The sequence below is a fragment of the Anomaloglossus baeobatrachus genome, chromosome 3, assembly GCF_048569485.1.
Source record: "Anomaloglossus baeobatrachus isolate aAnoBae1 chromosome 3, aAnoBae1.hap1, whole genome shotgun sequence".
Lineage (NCBI taxonomy): Eukaryota > Metazoa > Chordata > Amphibia > Anura > Aromobatidae > Anomaloglossus > Anomaloglossus baeobatrachus.
Genome location: NC_134355.1, coordinates 679,361,338 through 679,382,108, shown reverse-complemented (window position 1 = coordinate 679,382,108; position 20,771 = coordinate 679,361,338). Strand labels below are relative to the sequence as shown.

The 20,771-nt window shown below is 44.6% G+C and overlaps 1 protein-coding gene across 2 annotated transcripts in view; it reads left to right on the top strand.

Moving 5' to 3' along the window:
- Positions 1-20,771, top strand: part of LOC142297047 (uncharacterized) — a 46,565-nt gene that overhangs the window by 23,503 nt on the left and 2,291 nt on the right. For both annotated transcript variants that reach the window (XM_075341281.1, XM_075341280.1), the window contains exon 2: positions 11,172-11,272. In XM_075341281.1, coding sequence (XP_075197396.1) covers positions 11,194-11,272 — 79 coding nt within the window. In that variant the 5' untranslated portion in view covers positions 11,172-11,193. The remainder of the gene's footprint in view (positions 1-11,171; positions 11,273-20,771) is intronic.

Here is a 20,771-nt window from a genome sequence, read left to right as displayed (position 1 = left end):
TTTTCTTTTTTCAATAAATTGGTGAAAGCGGGAATGTTTTGGGGAGTGTTTTTTTTGAATTTTTTTTTTTTGTTGTCAATTTTTTTTTTCTATTACTGTCAATTAGTTATGTCTGGTATCAAATAGACGCCGTGACATCATTAATTGCTGGGCTTAATGCCAGGTGATATTACACATCTGGTATCAACCCCATATATTACACCGTTTGCCACCGCATCAGGGCAACGGGATGAGTTGGGGCGAAGCACCAGGATTGGCGCATCTAATGGATACGCCACTTCTGGGGCGGCTGCAGCCTGCTATTTTTAGGCTGGGAAGAGTCCAATGATCATGGCTCTTCCCATCCTGAGAATACCAGACCCCAGCTGTCAGCTTCACCTTGGCTGGTGATCTAATTTGGGGGGACCCCATGTTTTTTTTTATTTTTTTTTTTTATAGATAAAAAAAAAACAGCTTGGGGAGCCCTCCAAATTGATCACCAGACAAGATGAAGCTGTCAGCTGTGGTTTTCAGGCTACAGCTGTCTGCTTTACCCTAACTGGCTATCAAAAATAGGGGGGACCCCACGTCATTTATTTTAATTTTTTTTTTTGGGCTAAATACAAGGCTAGGCACCCTTTAGTGCCACATGAAAGGTACTAAAGGGCGCCAGCTTAGAATATGCAGGGGGTTGGGATGTTATATATATGTTTGACATCCATTGACGCATTTTTGGCTGTGTGCCCACAATCAGGGTTTGCAGCGTTTTGGGCGCAGAGTGTTTTCCCTGTGTCCATAACGCTGCGTTGTGCAGTAGAAGCACAGTGGAAGGATTTTTAGAAATCCCATGCCCACTGTGCTTCTTTTCTCTGCAGCATAAACTGACCTGCGGCGTGGATTCCCAAGCCTCAGCATGTCAATTTAAGCTTCGGAGACAAGAGTGTTCTCTGCAGGTAGTGTTAAGGTGAACTCTTAACCAGAGATCACTAGTTGCCTACTGCCTGGTCTAAATGGTGTGGATCGAGTGCATGCTTGAAAAATGAGATCAGACAAAGTCGGATATTCATCTTTCCTCGACAGAAGTCAGCCCATGCTCTGCCTTTATTACAACTGAGCTTGCTCTGATATAACCTTGCAAAGGGGCATGTCCGGATGTGTTCATTGGTCAGTAGGTCGAACAATGTGTTAGTCCATGAGCTGATTGGTGGGCGTCATTGTAGGTGGGTCTATGACATCATTGGATGGATCCATGGTGATGGTGATGAGAGGGACGTCATCTGGTGCATCCATGCTGATGGTTTGGTCTGTGATGTCTTCTAGCTTGACCAGGGGTCTTCCCTTATATGGTATCTTCTTACACCTGGACATTCCTTGCATTCCAGGCAAGGTGTGGAGAAACAGGCAATAGCAGCCATCTTTATATCTGTGTCATGTATATGATCTGAAACCTGAATTACGTAAGGTAAATCGACATATTTCCCATAATCCCATGTCAAGAAGTTAATTAAGTATTTCATCTTATGGCTCTCCTCAACAGTCCCCCCTAAATACTTTATTAACCTTCTGACCCTACCATGGTCCTCTAACACATCAGCTCTAATGCTTTAACTGCAACCTTTTTTCATTTTTCTATCCGCTATACAAGCAATACTAAGCCTTTGCCCCCGCTGGTACAGACTGCTGATCAGAGAGTTGATCACATCCCGCACACACAGTTCACAGAGGCACAGGTAACTAGAACAGATTTATTTAATGCTGAAGAGCTTACTCAGAATTTGAGATTAATCGATTAGAAAGAGTAAGGCAATTGTAAGAATAAGCTTCTTACTGTTATGCTGCAGCTTTTAGCATTACTGTTTCTGAAAGGCTGATTCTCAGTCAATATCCGAGTGCTGTCCGCGTTTTCGAGACTTTTCTACCCGAATACACCTGATTGTATCACAACACTAATGGATCTCTTCTTGTCTCGGGTCTATAATCTACCAACAGGAGGCCTTTAACAACATTTCCCTTACACATGGATCCGATTACCTTCAGTAACACAGAGTAGCACTTTTACGGCTTCAAATACCAACAAATAAAACAATACCAGTTACCTACAAGTGTATGTTATCCTTAAGTCACTTAAACCCTTAAAATAATTGATTGGTTCAGGTCAGATAATGTTTTTCCCACCATGAGCCCTTATTTGCGTAATGTTCCTGTACCCATTGTTCCCTTATGGTTATTTCCCATGTATCATCCCCAATCTAGAAATTCTCCATAAAGTTCTATGTGAGATAATCCAGCACTATGTGTGTTGTGACCCTCATTCTGCTGGTACAATGGACTCTTTACAGTGGTTGTTGTCTCCAGATGGGTTTTCCCTCAAGCTTCATGGAAGTTGCTGTGGTTGGGATAAGCTGGATCGGCCCATCTGATTCTGACTCATGGCTCATTCTGACTTGTCTTTTTAGGATCACCCAGTCTCCTGGCTGGAGACCACGTGCTCCTGACACTGATTTAGGATCTGGAATTGGATGATACACATGTTTAACACACTATATAGGCAGTCGTATACGGCTCGTACATCACTGGTCAGGACATCACACTGTATCTAAAGTATCTAAGAAATATAATCACATTGTAGGTGCTAAACCAAAAATATCTTATATAAAGATCTAATTATTAAGAAAAAGGAAAATTTCTTACATGATTTGCAGCGTTCACCATTATCTTGTGGATCGTTACATGTTTATGTTATAATCATTAAAATTCCAAACAACATACACCCATGTGACTATAGACACAATAAGATATTCCAATACAGGAGGGGGCAGGGATTGGGGCAATAGCCCTAAACTCTCCCTACCTCGCAGCGGAGGTCGGCACCCTGTAAGGCGAATTGGCGCCCCCGCTCACCGATGGCTCACCCTCTCTATCCCTACACTGCTAATGCTAATACATGCTGCTAATGTCAGTGAGGGAATATAGAAACCGTGAGATACAGGGATAAAGAGGCGTCAATATGCAATTATATATATCCAATTCATTCCCAAAGATTACATATTCACACTCTGTATTTTACATAGCTGTTTGGTAGCTTAAATCAATATGATACAGCAAAATTGAAGGACCAAACCCTAAAATAAATTAAATATCTCAAATGTATAACATGTACCCACTGTATCAATATAATAATAATAAGGCCAGGTAAAGTCATGAGGAGATCTCGTCCAATCACAGACTCTCCACTGTCCAATTCACACTCAGGCTAATAAAATAAACGCATATTTATCAGCCACTTAGCATGAAAGAAGCGCAACGCATTTCTCCCCTCTTCGCAGTGGCAGACAGGGGTTCATCAGGGGCATCCCCAGGTACTGTATGATCATTATAATGACCTGTGCTATAGCATATGTACTTTTACCACTTTTAGGAACTCCATCTTTACATACCACCAGCATCACGAGTTTTTCAGCAGTAATGTTTTCTATACTGGATATGTTTCAGAGCAGACCTGAAAAGAAACTCACACAACACGCACAAAACTCATATAAACCTACTCATGGTAGATGTATATGACTAATCTGCACTCACCGGAGCAGTAGAGCGGATGAGGAGGGTGTTTCTACGAGGTCTTTACAGTTTTTCTACCTTAATAGACACACGTCTTACAAGACTGGAGGTGTCTCGCCACCTGGGTACTGAGCAGTGGTGCCGCCCATATCTTGTCCATCCCAACACCTTTGTCACATGGGTTACCTGGGCCATTATTGAGTAGAACGCTCATGGCAGAGAAAGCTTACCGCCCTTTATCCACAGACCTTCCTCAGTCACTGGCTCCCTGCGTCTCACACTCCGTTCCTTGCTGAATCGCTTGTTCCTGTAAGGATTTAAGAACACAAGGAGTGACCAATGTCATGGACGACGTGACAGGAGCCACCGAGGTACTGGTCTGCTTTGTATAAGGACTTTCAACTCTAGGCCCATTCACTGCTTCTTTGTTGTGCACCTGTGCGAGCATCTCCGGCTGCTGCCTATATCCACATTTTGACTATCTTACCCCTTTCCGCTCTACGAACCACAGTGATCGCAAATCTTCAACTCGTTCTCCTATTCCGATGAGAGAGGGAGTGAAGGGAGGGAGTGGTTTGATTTTTAATATTTCATGTTGCATAACCTCAGCATATCCAGTGCAGAATCAACCAGCATCTTGGTATCTGGATCCATCTACGGAAAAACTCAAAATCTGCATTAGCAATGGGCTCATCTGAGACATGTTCAAAACCTGACAATTCTTGTTACATCAGAGCAATCATGAGATATATGTCTGTCTGCTGTATCCTCCTTACAGATAAAAATATAAAGACAACTTAATAGAAAAACGTCAATCGATGAACAAATTAAAACCTTAAATAATGTGTGACTTTCCACATCATCTTTCCCCCCCTTTTTGAATCTATTATCCAAAACATAATTAGATTCAAAAAGTGTGTGGCCCCGGAGCTCTACATTTAGGCATGAAAGTCACATTGTATAGATTGTACCTAATCGGGAACACCAGAAATATTGTTTTTATCTGTAACGTAATAATGGAAAACCCTATAACCTTTGCTTGGACCACAGAAATCTGCACTGCAATCATTCTTTCTATAAAAAGAAAGCAGATTATTCAATACATTAAATATAAAACACATAATTCCATAAATAATCCACATTCCTTAAATCAAATTATTGTAATTATTAATAAATGATTATTATTATGATTATTATTATTATTATTATTATTATTATTAATAATAACTATAATAATAACGTAGCACAACCTCTGGATATTGGATGTAGGGGCGTTCATATTTGAAACATTGAGGAGATTATCAGCATCTCTGTGATACTGTCCTATAACTTGAAGGGATAAAAAAATCTAGAACAAATAAACTGGCCATGTGGGAAAACAAAATGTTGATTTGCCATAGAAAAATTATCTAACAGACCTCTATGCTTGAAAAGCGATCAATGAATGTTAACATGTCCACAGTTGACTTTTATTTCTTTGGGATAAAATTAGTAAAATAAAACTATTGTCAATGACCTTTTTCCAATATAATTTGCAATGAATTAAATGCAGGAAGCCCCCTTTTTTTTTTTTTTTTTTTTTTTTTGGGCTGCTCTCACAATAGATTCCAAGGGGAGACAAAAAAACCCTGTTCCACAAGTTTTTAAGATTGCTCCTCCCCCCAAAACCAGATGGAAAGAGGCTTCTTCAGCTGCAGGAGACTAGTCACATTTCCCTTCTTCTGTTGATTTATTTGTTTATTTTTTAAGACATGCAACTCTCAGGATAAATCTATCAGATCCATAACGGAAATATTTATTATTTACTTCTTTATCATGACCTCTACTGCAAAGGTACGCTATTCAAAGGTTTTTTCTAATTTTATTGCTTACTAATTAATAAGATATTCCTCCTTGTGACTGTCCTGACTCAATCCAACCTGCACACTGGATCTATATTAAGTGTTTTCCACAACCACCCAATCATTCAATGTTCCATCTTTTAGTACTACAAACATTTACTAACACTTCATGTTATTCAGTGGCTGCAGTTTTGTCAGCTCCACTGAGGCCTATAGAAAATGGCCCCACAGCACGTGACTTCCTTCTTTGTTGGGATTGCAGCATCATGTGGGGGAGGGGAAGGTAAACTTTTTTTTTTTTTTTTTTTTCCAACTATTTCCCCCTATATTCTATAGTCTGGATTTTATACATACACACCATTGCACATCCCCCACTCACTCTCTGTCTTTGTCTCAATCATGCCTCAGCCATGTGCTTCATCCACCATTTTAAAATCTGTAGGAACATGTGGCAGAGAAAAGGGAAAATTGACCTCACATCTGCTCAAACTCTGTCTCCCCATTTTCTATAGTCTGTACTTATACATATATTTATACACACACACACATGTCCTAGATCTAAGTCTAATTATAGATAAAAACACTTATTTTTCAGTCTAAGTATATAGTACTCCATCCAATCCATTGCTCAAACATTTACAGAGCATATGGTCTTCTTCACACAAACCCCTGACTCACTTCGTTTTCTTTGTCTCAATCATGCTGTAGCCATGTGCTTCGTCCACCATTTTAAAATCTTACCTAAAATGTCTGCCTCCATGACTAGCACATGGTTTATCACAGGATTGCGGCCTAGAGTCCTCACATCTCAACACATTCCACTCATCCGGATTTTTTCCGACCACAACTACACACAACTTCATCAATTTCTCCATCTTTCTCTCAAGATAAACAATATCAACAAAACCAACAAACAAACACAGGACTAGATGACTCACAACTGACACACAACTTGAACACTAAGTAAAGTTTTTGTTAAGTCTGCAGCAGGCGCCTTGTCACGGTGTCCCTGCCCAGTTTCTACATGGTCCGTAATTCATAAAGACACCAATGGTGTCACCCCTGGCTACAAGGTGCCCGTACCAGCCGATTCACGTCCAGCGCTTTTTCTAGACCCCAAGACACCTCATACCAATTATATCACCCAAGCTTGCGCTAAGCCCCAATGGTATCCGTACCAGCCATTTCACGTCCAGCGTTAGGCCCCAAGACTACCACGTACCAGCCACAATGTGCAACTTAAACGCTATGCCCCAATGGTATCCGTACCAGGCATTCCACGCTACACTGCGCTAGGCCCCAAGATTACCCCGTACCAGCAGTCCCACGTATTTCCTCACAGAGCCATAAACTGTACCACAGGCGACAACCGTATACTATATCACAGACAATATCCTTTACCATACCAACAAATTTGAGAGCCCGTGAAAAACACGTGCCTAACCTGACCAATTAAAACCTGCGCTATATCTCTAGGTCTTGTACCAAACCGTATTAACTACTTAAGTTTCCACTAGAACCACAAACCATATCACAGGCGACAACTAATAGAACTCATAAACCCACATGCTCTCTTAACTACCAGTCAATCTCTCCTCAAGACAAATACACAACAGGCAGCAGGCAACTGAATATGTGACGGTTCTTCCGAGATTAATATGGCCAATAGCCGTGAGACCCGTCTGCCCGTCAACAGATACCCCAACAAACCGGACACAGTCAGGCAATCAGTGCCACACACCCCACCGAGACCACGGGAAGACTACAGATTATGAAAAATCAGCAGACCTACCGTACTCTCGTTTGGAAGTGATCAATTTCCTGGGGTGCCCAGCACATCATGCCATTCCAGTTGCCGGTTCATCAGGATTTCAGGTGTCTCCGTCTATTGGCTCCACGTTGGGCACCAATAATGTTAAGGTAAAATCTTAACCAGAGATCACTAGTTGCCTACTGCTTGGTCTAAATGGTGTGGATCGAGTGCATGCTTGAAAAATGAGATCAGACACAGTCGGATATTCATCTTTCCTCGACAGAAGTCAGCCCATGCTCTGCCTTTATTACAACTGAGCTTGCTCTGATATAACCTTGCAAAGGGGCATGTCCGGATGTGTTCATTGGTCAGTAGGTCGAACAATGTGTTAGTCCATGAGCTGATTGGTGGGCGTCATTGTAGGCGGGTCTATGACATCATTGGATGGATCCATGGTGATGGTGATGAGAGGGACATCATCTGGTGCATCCATGCTGATGGTTTGGTCTGTGATGTCTTCTAGCTTGACCAGGGGTCTTCCCTTATATGATATCTTCTTACACCTGGACATTCCTTCTTGCATTCCAGGCAAGGTGTGGAGAAACAGGCAATAGCAGCCATCTTTATATCTGTGTCATGTATATGATCTGAAACCTGAATTACGTAAGGCAAATCGACATATTTCCCACAATCCCTTGTCAAGAAGTTAATTAAGTATTTCATCTTATGGCTCTCCTCAACAGTAGAATAGAACGAAAGTCCACAGCAGCCTGAACCCAAATCGTGGGCATGGGCAGCTGCGTTCTCCCGTGGACAACACTCACATCTCTGCAAGAAGGCTGGCATTGTGTACTAGACGCCGTATCACTGGATCATGTGGTCAAAAACGCACCTGAAGAGACTGCATGGAAAACGCATGCGTTTTCGATGCGTTTTTTTTCAAAACGCATTGTTTACAATTGTCCCCTCTGCCAGAGGGTGCGTTGTTTTCATAGTTACATAGTTACTTAGGTTGAAAAAAGACCTAGGTCCATCTAGTTCAACCTTCCTCCACCAGTTCTACATTTGGTCACTAAGTCATTTATAACCAACAATGTTGTGTGTACTGAGGAAATCATCCAGCCCTTTTTTTTAAAAGCTGTTATAGTATCAGCCATTACTACCTCTTGTGGAAGGGCATTCCACAGTCTGACTGCTCTGACTGTAAAGAACCTTTCCTATTTAGCTGCCGGAATCGCTTTTCTTCCACTCGCAGTGAGTGCCCCCTGGTCGTTAGTACTGTCTTTGGAAGAAATAAGTCATGTGCCAGTCCTTTATATTTCCCACACATGTATTTATACATACAGTTAGGTCCAGAAATATTTGGACAGTGACACAAGTTTTGTTATTTTAGCTGTTTACAAAAACATGTTCAGAAATACAATTATATATATAATATGGGCTGAAAGTGCACACTCCCAGCTGCAATATGAGAGTTTTCACATCCAAATCGGAGAAAGGGTTTAGGAATCATAGCTCTGTAATGCATAGCCTCCTCTTTTTAAAGGGACCAAAAGTAATTGGACAAGGGACTCTAAGGGCTGCAATTAACTCTGAAGGCGTCTCCCTCGTTAACCTGTAATCAATGAAGTAGATAAAAGGTCTGGGGTTGATTACAGGTGTGTGGTTTTGCATTTGGAAGCTGTTGCTGTGACCAGACAACATGCGGTCTAAGGAACTCTCAATTGAAGTGAAGCAGAACATCCTGAGGCTGAAAAAAAAAGAAAAAATCCATCAGAGAGATAGCAAACATGCTTGGAGTAGCAAAATCAACAGTCGGGTACATTCTGAGAAAAAAGGAATTGACTGGTGAGCTTGGGAACTCAAAAAGGCCTGGGCGTCCACGGATGACAACAGTGGTGGATGATCGCCGCATACTTTCTTTGGTGAAGAAGAACCCGTTCACAACATCAACTGAAGTCCAGAACACTCTCAGTGAAGTAGGTGTATCTGTCTCTAAGTCAACAGTAAAGAGAAGACTCCATGAAAGTAAATACAAAGGGTTCACATCTAGATGCAAACCATTCATCAATTCCAAAAATAGACAGGCCAGAGTTAAATTTGCTGAAAAACACCTCATGAAGCCAGCTCAGTTCTGGAAAAGTATTCTATGGACAGATGAGACCAAGATCAACCTGTACCAGAATGATGGGAAGAAAAAAGTTTGGAGAAGAAAGGGAACGGCACATGATCCAAGGCACACCACATCCTCTGTAAAACATGGTGGAGGCAACGTGATGGCATGGGCATGCATGGCTTTCAATGGCACTGGGTCACTTGTGTTTATTGATGACATAACAGCAGACAAGAGTAGCCGGATGAATTCTGAAGTGTACCGGGATATACTTTCAGCCCAGATTCAGCCAAATGCCGCAAAGTTGATCGGACGGCGCTTCATAGTACAGATGGACAATGACCCCAAGCATACAGCCAAAGCTACCCAGGAGTTCATGAGTGGAAAAAAGTGGAACATTCTGCAATGGCCAAGTCAATCACCAGATCTTAACCCAATTGAGCATGCATTTCACTTGCTCAAATCCAGACTTAAGACGGAAAGACCCACAAACAAGCAAGACCTGAAGGCTGCGGCTGTAAAGGCCTGGCAAAGCATTAAGAAGGAGGAAACCCAGAGTTTGGTGATGTCCATGGGTTCCAGACTTAAGGCAGTGATTGCCTCCAAAGGATTCGCAACAAAATATTGAAAATAAAAAAAAAATTTTTGGGTTTGATTTATTTGTCCAATTACTTTTGACCTCCTAAAATGTGGAGTGTTTGTAAAGAAATGTGTACAATTCCTACAATTTCTATCAGATATTTTTGTTCAAACCTTCAAATTAAACGTTACAATCTGCACTTGAATTCTGTTGTAGAGGTTTCATTTCAAATCCAATGTGGTGGCATGCAGAGCCCAACTCGCAAAAATTGTGTCACTGTCCAAATATATCTGGACCTAACTGTATAAATGAGATCTCCTCTGAGACGTCTTTTTTCTAAGCTAAACAAATCTAATTTTTTCAACCTCTCATCATATGGGAGGCCTCCATTACTCATCATACGGGAGGCCTCCATTACTCATCATACGGGCGGCCTTCCATTCCTTGTAGTAGTCTAGTTGCCCACCTTTGAACTGCCTCTAACTTCTGAATGTCCTTTTTAAAATGTGGAGCCCAAAACTGGTTCCCATATTCCAGATGTGGCCTTACAAGTGATTTATAGAGGGGTAACAATACGTTTCTGCACTGTAAAAAACGCAACGTGAGCACATAGCCTTATAGCAGCACGTATGTGTCTGGCAGACCACTGAAGAGAAATAACTATCCCCTCTAAATTGGAAATTATCCAAAAAAATCAATAAACATTACCAATACGAGCTCCTTCTGACCTCAGATCTGTTTACCAAAAATAAAATAAGGAATCGTTGGTCCCCTTGGGTGGTGTCCAAATTCTCGTCCTTCCAGTCCTGATTGATGGACCTGTTATCTTATTACCTATCATCCCTAACCTTGCTTCCTATGTTGCAAATTGTATGCTCTAACCCTACTATGCAGAATTTTCAGCTGTTATCTCTTTTTACTTTGAATTTTATTGTCCTGCTGTTATAGGACAAATTTTTCAACTGTCCGCATGTTTGTTGCGGTGTATAACCTGTATTTTATAAAATTTCAATAAAAACTTATTGAAATAATAAAAAAAATATAACATTGTTGACTAAAACAATTCTCAAATGACAGAAAAATAAGCATTAGGGCGTCCAAATTGTGAAGACAAAAAAAATGAAGGAAATCCCAATGTCATAATGTACCACACTAAGTGGATCCTGCCACGTCTGCTTCTATCCCTGCTGAACTGACTCTGGGGCAGCACGGGCGATATAGGAGGCGTAGAGGCCATGCATAGATTGTACTCAGGAGCCATACGGCTCTGGTAGCAGAAGCGTCCATCTAGAACCTTCCACATGACTTTTCCTTCTGTCCATGACTTTTACAGTATTTATTTTACAGCTTTGAAATTCACGGAAAATATATGCAGAACGCTGCAGACACCATGGAAAAAGGGGAAATGGATGTGCGGGGTGACGACCGGAATAGAGACCTTTCCACAGGTAACCCTCCTCAGTGATGCGTCACCATTAAATAACAAGGAGAACAGTCACATTCCCAGCTACAAGGAGAAAATGAAGTTACATTTTCCCTGCTGCCGCTCGTATACAGTCACCGATGTAGTGTGGGAAACAGTAACACTTACCGCTCACAGGCTGTCAGCCAAGGAACAAGAGGGTTGATTACTGTGCACCCACTATCTAGTGAGTGGTGACTGTTACAGCCTCTCCCACTGTGCTGGTGACTGGAAGTGAGCAGCTGCTGGGAGAATGTAACTGAATTTTCTCCTTGCAGCCACTGTGTCACAATCTCTCCGCTGTCTTGGACTCCGTGAGTGACAATTTTGCCTCTCTATGGAATCAGGGCCTTGCCAAGCTGTAAGTTTGTTGAGCGACAGCTCAGCTGTCCAATCTGAAACTGGAAGATGCTTAGTTTTCTTCAGGGGTTCCATGTTGTGAGTGATTGATCAGTTACTTAGCCTGGTTTTGGGACTAACTACTCAGCTATCACGGAGGTGTCGGGGTAACTGGAGAAAGGACCCCCCCGAAACTGGCCCTCAGACTAGTGACCTTGTGTTGTCCCATATTCCTGAGGTAGGCTTGATGGTATCTAGGTCTAGACCGCCGGCGTAACTGTGGCGCCGCTGAGGATTCAGTCTTCAAAAGGTATTGCATCTCACTTAAGGTGGAGTACTCATCCCGGGTAAGGAAGGGGTTAATCACGTGTTCATTTACACAACACACACACAGCTTAGCAGACATCCACTGGAACTGGGCTAGAGGTGGTCACCATAGCAACGGGACTTTAAAAGCACTAGCGAGTCATCAGGAAGGTGGGGGCAGCATGAGGGAAGTTAGAGAACACACAAACTTTTGCCTCAGAATAGTCTGAGACTCAGAAGAACACGGTCACTGAGAGGAGTGCTTAAGAGCTCTCTCAGATAGGACCGGGCAGACTGGAAGAAGCAGGAGACGACCAGTGGAGCTGGTGAGACACAGGAGCAACACAGTAGTTGGAAGTAGAGCTCAATAGCTCCCTCAGCACCAGCGCAGACAGGGTGCAGAGCGCTAGGGTGGCGTACACTCCACGTTGCGCCATCAGAATCTGCCAGGAAGGAGGACTTCATATCCCATTGCCCACGACAAAAATCCCGGGGTACAGCAGCACATAGACTCAGGAGTTGGGCCCACGTTTGATTTGCGCTGCCTGCGGACGGGAACTTAACTACAAAATACAGGGGTCCCCAAGTAGTTTCACGTCACAGGGATCCCACTACAGAGCGCAAGGAAGGAAGGAAGGTCTCACACTCCACAACACCGGTGATGGCCTCTGAATTGTCCGGGATCAGCTGGGGCCCATCATGGTGGAAACTGACACTCCGAGGGTAGCGACAGAATTTTGAGTAAAAAGAACTTTGACCGCAGCCCCTGTGTCGTCCCTGTCATTGCCGGCACCATCAGGGAGCCATCGGCCACTACCGGCACCATTATCCTCCCTGGGGCATAGCTCTACCTGTGGGAAGCCGAACCATCCAGGCTGCATTACCATTTGCCCCAGAGGAAAAGACCCGCAGCGGCGGCTAATCCCTAGCCGCACACCACAGGTAGCGTCACGAGACAATTACTACTCCCAACATCCTCCAACCTCTCCTTCATCATCACCCATCTCCTCATCCTCTCATTCCCCATTTATTGTGGACACCTCGGGGCCACGAAGCCGGGCAGGGCCACCCGTGAGATCCCTGACCCACAGCGGCTCGGCGACGAGTATTTAACCCCTTCACGACCGCGGGCAGTAAAATTACGTCCTATTTTAACGTGACTTAACGACCAGGGACGTAATTTTACTGCCTAAACTTCATTTGATTGCCGTGGCCATAGCAACGGCTTTCAAATGATGTCCCCTGCTGTTTCTTACAGCAGGGGACCTTTGCTTGACCCCAGGGGGGGTGGCATCGCCACCCCCTCTCGACGATCGATGTGATTGGCTGTTCAAATCTGAACCGCCAACCACATCGATCGCACTAATTTCGGCAAAAATAATGCCCGAATTAGTGCGATCCTGTGAGATCCAGCTATGAGATGCCGCAGCTGCTGCAGCATATCATAGGTGGACCTCAAACATGCCGCCCCCAGCCCCTGCAGCACTGATTGGAGCGATCGTGCTATGACGCGCAATCGCTCCAATCAGTGTGCAGTGGGGCGGTCTGATCTGCCGGTGGCCGCCCTCCCCAGGCCTGTACTGCTCTGGGGACCCTCCCCCAACATGGCTGCAGCGTGGAGTGGCTGGTACTTTTGGTACCACGCCACCGCTGCTGCCGCCGCAGACGCCGCCTCTGCTGTCACCGCGCCAGCTCCAAAGGTAAGTATTGTGCTCCGGCGATGGCCCCTGCGCGCTCCCGTGAAGGCCCCTGCGCGCTCCCGTGAAGGCCCCTGCGCGCTCCCGTGAAGGCCCCTGCCCGTGCCCCCCCAGATCTGCCCCCCTACGCCCCGATCTGCCCCCCTACGCCCCGATCTGCCCCCCGGCATCCCGATCTGCTCCCCACGCGATCTGCCTGCCTCCTCTGTCATCTGCTTCCAAGGTTCCTTCCTTCTGCCTTTGCTTCTCCGCCCCCTCTGCTCTCCCTCTAACCCCCCCCATCTGCCCCCCCCTCTCCCCATCTGCCCCCCCCTCTCCCCATCCCCCCCCCTGCCCCCCCCGACGTCCTCTTACCTGCCTTCACGGGTCGTCCGAGGTCTTCACTGGCCCGATCACATCTGCCTCCATCTGGGTCCTTCTGCTGATCTGTCCAACGTCCTGCCTGCTGCTGGTGTAAAGCTGTCTATCTCACTGCCTTCTTGTTCCTCTGCAACTCTTCTGGTCAGTGATCCTCTTGGTACTGTGAGTATAACTTTTTTTTTTTTTTTTTTATTGTATCTTGTCCATTTTTACACTTCATCTGTCCGTGCGTCCCGCCAAGCGCTGATCAGGGATGCAGATAACGGATCTGCATCCGTGGTCAGTTTTTGGCATGACTTTTTTCCGTATTCGCGACGCTTTTTGTATCGCGTCCGTCCGTGCGTCCCGCCGAGCGCTGATCAGGGATGCAGATAACGGATCTGCATCCGTGGTCAGTTTTTGGCATGACTTTTTTCCGTATCCCCGACGCTTTTTGTATCGCATCTGTCCGTGCGTCCCGCCAAGCGCTGATCAGGGATGCAGATAACGGATCTGCATCCGTGGTCAGTTTTTGGCATGACTTTTTTCCGTATTCGCGACGCTTTTTGTATCGCGTCCGTCCGTGCGTCCCGCCGAGCGCTGATCAGGGATGCAGATAACGGATCGGCATCCCTGCTCAATTTTTGGCGTGACTTTTTTCCGTATTCGCGACAATTTTTGTATGGCATCCGTCCGTGCGTCCCGCCGAGCGCTGATCAGGGATGCAGATAACGGATCGGCATCCCTGCTCAATTTTTGGCGTGACTTTTTTCCGTATTCCCGACGCTTTTTGTATCGCATCCGTCCGTGCGTCCCGCCGAGCGCTGATCAGGGATGCAGATAACGGATCGGCATCCCTGCTCAATTTTTGGCGTGACTTTTTTCCGTATTCGCGACAATTTTTGTATGGCATCCGTCCGTGCGTCCCGCCGAGCGCTGATCAGGGATGCAGATAACGGATCGGCATCCCTGCTCAATTTTTGGCGTGACTTTTTTCCGTATTCCCGACGCTTTTTGTATCGCGTCCGACCGTGCGTCCCGCCGAGCGCTGATCAGGGATGCAGATAACGGATCGGCATCCCTGCTCAATTTTTGGCGTGACTTTTTTCCGTATTCGCGACAATTTTTGTATGGCATCCGTCTGTGCGTCCCGCCGAGCGCTGATCAGGGATGCACATAACATATCTGCATCCATGGTCAATTTTTGGCGTGACTTTTTTTTTTATGTATCCCCGACGCTTTTTTTATCGCATCCGACCGTGCGTCCTGCAGCGACCGATCAGTGCACTGCGTCTGTGCGTTTGAAAAGTCAAATGGCGCTCCTTCTCTTCTGAGCCCCGCCATGCGCCCAAACAATTACTTTCCACCACATATGAGGTATCTGCGTACTCAGGAGAAAATGCACAATACGTTTTATGGTGCATTTTTTCCTGATAGCCTTGTGAAAAAAAAAGCTACCTAGTTGAAGCAACCGTTTTGTGGTAAAAAAAATTTTTTTCTTTTCACGGCTCAACGCTATAAACTTCTGTGAAGCCCCCAGGTGTTCAAAGTGCTCACCAAACATCTAGAAAAATTATTTGAGGGCTCTAGTTTCCAAAATGGTGTCACTTGTGGGGGAGCTCCACTGTTTAGGCACCATAGGGGGTCTCCAAACGTGACATGGCGTCCGCTAATGATTCCAACCAATTTTGCTGTCAAATGGCGCTCCTTCTCTTCTGAGCCCCGCCATGCGCCCAAACAATTACTTTCCACCACATATGATGTATCTGCGTACTCAGGAGAAAATGCACAATACATTTTATGGTGCATTTTTTCCTGTTACCCTTGTGAAAAAAAAAGCTACCTAATTGAAGCAACCGTTTTGTGGTAAAAAAATTTTTTTTTCTTTTCACGGCTCAACGCTATAAACTTCTGTGAAGCCCCCAGGTGTTCAAAGTGCTCACCAAACATCTAGAAAAATTATTTGAGGGCTCTAGTTTCCAAAATGGGGTCACTTGTGGGGGAGCTCCATTGTTTAGGCACCTCAGGGGGTCTTCAAACCTGACATGGCGTCCGCTAATGAGTGCAGCTAATTTTGCATTTAAATGGCGCTCCTTGCCTTCCGAGCACTGCCGTGTGTCCAAACATTTGATTTCCACCACATATGAGGTATCTGCGTACTCAGGAGAAAATGGACAATACATTTTATGTTGCATTTTTTCCCGATACCCTTGTGAAAAAAAAAGCTACCTAGTTGAAGCAACAGTTTTGTGGTAAAAAAAATTTTTTTTTCTTTTCACGGCTCAACGTTATAAACTTCTGTGAAGCCCCCAGGTGTTCAAAGTGCTCATCAAACATCTAGAAAAAATATTTGAGGGCTCTAGTTTCCAAAATGGGGTCACTTGTGGGGGAGCTCCATTGTTTAGGCACCTCAGGGGGTCTTCAAACCCGACATGGCGTCCGCTAATTAGTGCAGCTAATTTTGCGTTCAAAAATTCAAATGGCGCTCCTTGCATTCCGAGCACTGCCGTGTGTCCAAACATTTGATTTCCACCACATATGAGGTATCTGCGTACTCAGGAGAAAATGGACAATATATTTTATGTTGCATTTTTTCCCAATACCCTTGTGAAAAAAAAAGCTACCTAGTTGAAGCAACAGTTTTGTGGTAAAAAAAAATTTTTTTCTTTTCACGGCTCAACGTTATAAACTTCTGTGAAGCCCCCAGGTGTTCAAAGTGCTCATCAAACATCTAGAAAAAATATTTGAGGGCTCTAGTTTCCAAAATGGGGTCACTTGTGGGGGAGCTCCATTGTTTAGGCACCTCAGGGGGTCTTCAAACCCGACATGGCGTCCGCTAATTAGTGCAGCTAATTTTGCGTTCAAAAATTCAAATGGCGCTCCTTGCATTCCAAGCACTGCCGTGTGTCCAAACATTTGATTTCCACCACATATGAGGTATCTGCGTACTCAGGAGAAAATGGACAATACATTTTATGTTGCATTTTTTCCCGATACCCTTGTGAAAAAAAAAGCTACCTAGTTGAAGCAACAGTTTTGTGGTAAAAAAATTTTTTTTTCTTTTCACGGCTCAACGTTATAAACTTCTGTGAAGCCCCCAGGTGTTCAAAGTGCTCATCAAACATCTAGAAAAAATATTTGAGGGCTCTAGTTTCCAAAATGGGGTCACTTGTGGGGGAGCTCCATTGTTTAGGCACCTCAGGGGGTCTTCAAACCCGACATGGCGTCCGCTAATGAGTGCAGCTAATTTTGCGTTCAAAAATTCAAATGGCGCTCCTTCCCTTCCGAGCTCCGCTGTGCACCCAAACAATTGATTTTTACCACATATGGGGTATCGGCGTACTCAGGAGAAAATGCACAATAAATTGTAGGGTGCACTTTCTCTTTTCTCCCTTGTGAAAATGAAAATTTTATGGCTAAAGTAACATTTTTGTGTTAAAAAGTAAAATTTTCATTTTTTCCTTCCACATTGCTTTGGTTCCTGTGAAGCACCTAAAGGGTTAATAAACTTTTTGGATGTGGTTTTGAGCAGAGTGAGGGGTGCAGTTTTTAGAATGGGGTCAGTTTTGGGTATTTTCTGTCACCTCGGCCTCTCAAAGTCACTTCAAATGTGATGTGGTCCCTAAAAAAAATTATTTTCTAAATTTTGTTGGAAAAATGAGAAATTGCTGATGAACTTTGACCCCTTCTAACTTCCTAACGAAAAAAAAATTTGTTTCGAAAATTGCGCTGATGTAAAGTAGACAAGTGGGAAATGTTATTTAGTAACTATTTTGTGTGACATATTTCTCAGATTTATGGGCATAAATTTTCAAAGTTTGAAAATTGCGAAATTTTCAAAATTTTCGCCAAATTTCCTAAATTTTCACAAATAAACGCAAAAAATATCGGCCTAAATTTACCACTGACATGAAGTACAATATGTCACGAAAAAACAATCTCAGAATCGCCAGGATCCGTTGAAGCGTTCCAGAGTTATAACCTGTCAAAGTGACACTGGTCAGAATTGCAAAAAATGGCCCGGTCATTAGGGTGTTTTAGTGGCCGGGGGTGAAGGGGTTAACCCCTGCCCCTTGGGTGCTACATAACACTAACTCCTGTCCAAACCCTGATTCCCCCTCCCCCCCCCAACCTGGAGTGGAGATGCAAACCCCACAAATACCACAGACACAGGAAAAAAACAAAACTCATACACACTGCACACAAAGGGGAGGGAATAAAGTATAAGGAAGGAAATAAATGTACAACAGGGAAACTTCCACACCACTCCAACAGCAATATACTGGTCACTGTTGTGAATGTTAGTTATGTTTTGGCTGCTGGGAGGCTCCCTCTGGTGGCCAGGAAGGGTTTGGACAGAGACCAGGTGGGTTGTGCAGTGGGTGTTTCCTTTCCTAATTCTCTGCTTATTTAGTCCTGGTCTGATTGCAGGCTGTTGCCGGATGTCAGTAGTACTAGGTATTTTCAGCCTGCTTAATCCTGCTCTACACCACATCTTCCCCAGATAAGTGCTTGATCTTTATTGTCTGGTTCTTTTGTTTATCTGGGTTTGTCATTTGTTGTGGTTGGTTTCAGTTTATTTCCTTCCAGGGATTTTCCCCCTCAGGGGATTGTTGAGGAACTCCCTGCAGTTCTGTGTGGAGTATAGCTCCTTTGGGTCTATGTGTTTATGGCTTGTTGAATTTGTTATAATTCTTGTTTTCTGTTCATTGGTATGACAAGGGCACCTGGTATAGGACGGAGTTCAGATCAAGCGATCTGAGGGCCTTTTTGTACTATTTTGAAGTTGGTATTTTGTAGGGTTTTTCTCTGGCTACCATCAGTTCCTTTCCTGTACTTTCCTATTTTAGTCAGCGGGGGCCTCACCTTTTGCTAATCCTGTCATCTACCTGTGTATTGTGTTTTTCCTATATCACCGCAGTCTTTGAATGTGGGGGGCTTGCTATTCTTGTCTATTTTCTGAGGCAGAGAGTTATTCATCTTTCCTACCTTTAGGATAGCTAGTTCTCCGGCTGGGTTCGCGGTGCACAGGATGTTAGTTCACCCCTCGGCTACTTCTTGTTGTGTTGGTTAGTAAGGGGATGGCGGCCAGATTAGTTGCCAATGGTCTTGTCACCTTTTTTGCCAATGATTTGTGGTGGTCTTCCATGGTTCCGGATCATAACAGGTCACCAAGAATAGGATTGCCACAAAGACCGGAATCACAGGAGCATAAGCTGAAGGTATGATCTGCAGCAACAAGCAGACTCTCAAACCTTGAATAAGGAGAAGACAGATGAATAGAAATTAGCCCCCTGAGTTTCAAGGAGCCACATCCCACTCCACAGGAATTAACTCCTGCAGGACTGGAAAGCAGTGGAAAATACTCAGCTGAGGCTGAGCAACTAAGATCAGGTTGCCAGTGAACAGAGTCTGACGCCGCAGCGGCACCCCTCGTATGTGGGTCTAAACATGGTTATCTGTGCTCTGATCTATAGCTGCCAGACCCTGGACCTCCTTTGACCATCCATTTGTCACGATCCGCTATCATCTTTATACTCTGACCCCAGACTTGACTACGCCTTTCTCTTTCCCCTTAAGTGGGCTTTACACGTTGCGACATCGGTAACGATATATCGACGGGGTCACGTCGTTAGTGACTCACATCCGGCACAGTTACTGACATCGCAGCGTGTAAACCCTAGGAGCGACAATCACCAATTGCAAAAATGTCAAATCGTTGATCGGTGACACGTCGCTCCTTTCCATAATATCGTTACTGCTGCAGGTACAATGTTGTTTGTCGTTCCTGCAGCAGTACACATCGCTATGTGTGAAACCGCAGGAACGATAAACCTCTCCTTACCTGCGTCCACCGGCAATGTGGAAGGAAGGAGGTGGGCGGGATGTTATGTCCCGCTCATCTCCGCCCCTCCGCTTCTATTGGCCGGCCGCTTAGTGACGTCGCTGTGACGCCGAACACACCTCCCCCTTGAAGGAGGGATTGTTCGGCGGTCACAGCAACGTCGCCGACCAGGTATGTGCGTGTGAAGCTGCCGTAGCGATAATGTTTGCTACGGCAACGATCACCAGTGATCGCATGTACGACGGGGGCGGGTGCTATCGCGCTCGACATCTCTAGTAATTGCTAGCGATGTCGCAGTGTGTAAAGCCCGCTTTAGTTCATGGCATGTTCTTTGTATCTGACCCCAGAACATTCTATAACCCTGCCTCACGGCTTGTCCATGCAGTGACTAGCATCACACACTGTTCTAATAAACGAGATAGATACTTAAATGCCAAGTACTCAGATTACCACTATATCTGCAGGTAAATAGTGTTTTTGTAGCTGCCAGGTTTTATTTAACCCCTTCTCGATATGTAACGTATTATTACATCCTATTACTTTTTGCGGGCTCAGAAGCTGAGTCTCCATTATTGCCAGCAAATGATGTCTGACTTATTCAGTGGAGGTTATCTTCGGTTGACAGCAGCATTGGCAGCTCGCAGCCTATAGGGTACAACGTTCCACATATCCAACGCCCCCAGCAATGTTATCATTGGGTGCCTATGGGTCGCCATAATAGCTGGGGATCTGCTAAAGACCCCATGCCCTATATAAGGGTATTCCTATGAACTCTACACCTCTAGATACATTCCTTCAGTGGTGTAGATTCCAAAATGGGATCATTTGTGGGGGGTTTCTACTGTCTAGGCACATCAACGGCTTTATAAACGTGACCTAGAGGATGACATCTATTTCAGCCAATTTCTGTTCTCCAAAAGTCAAATGGTGTTACTTCCCTTCTGAGCCCTGCAATGGAC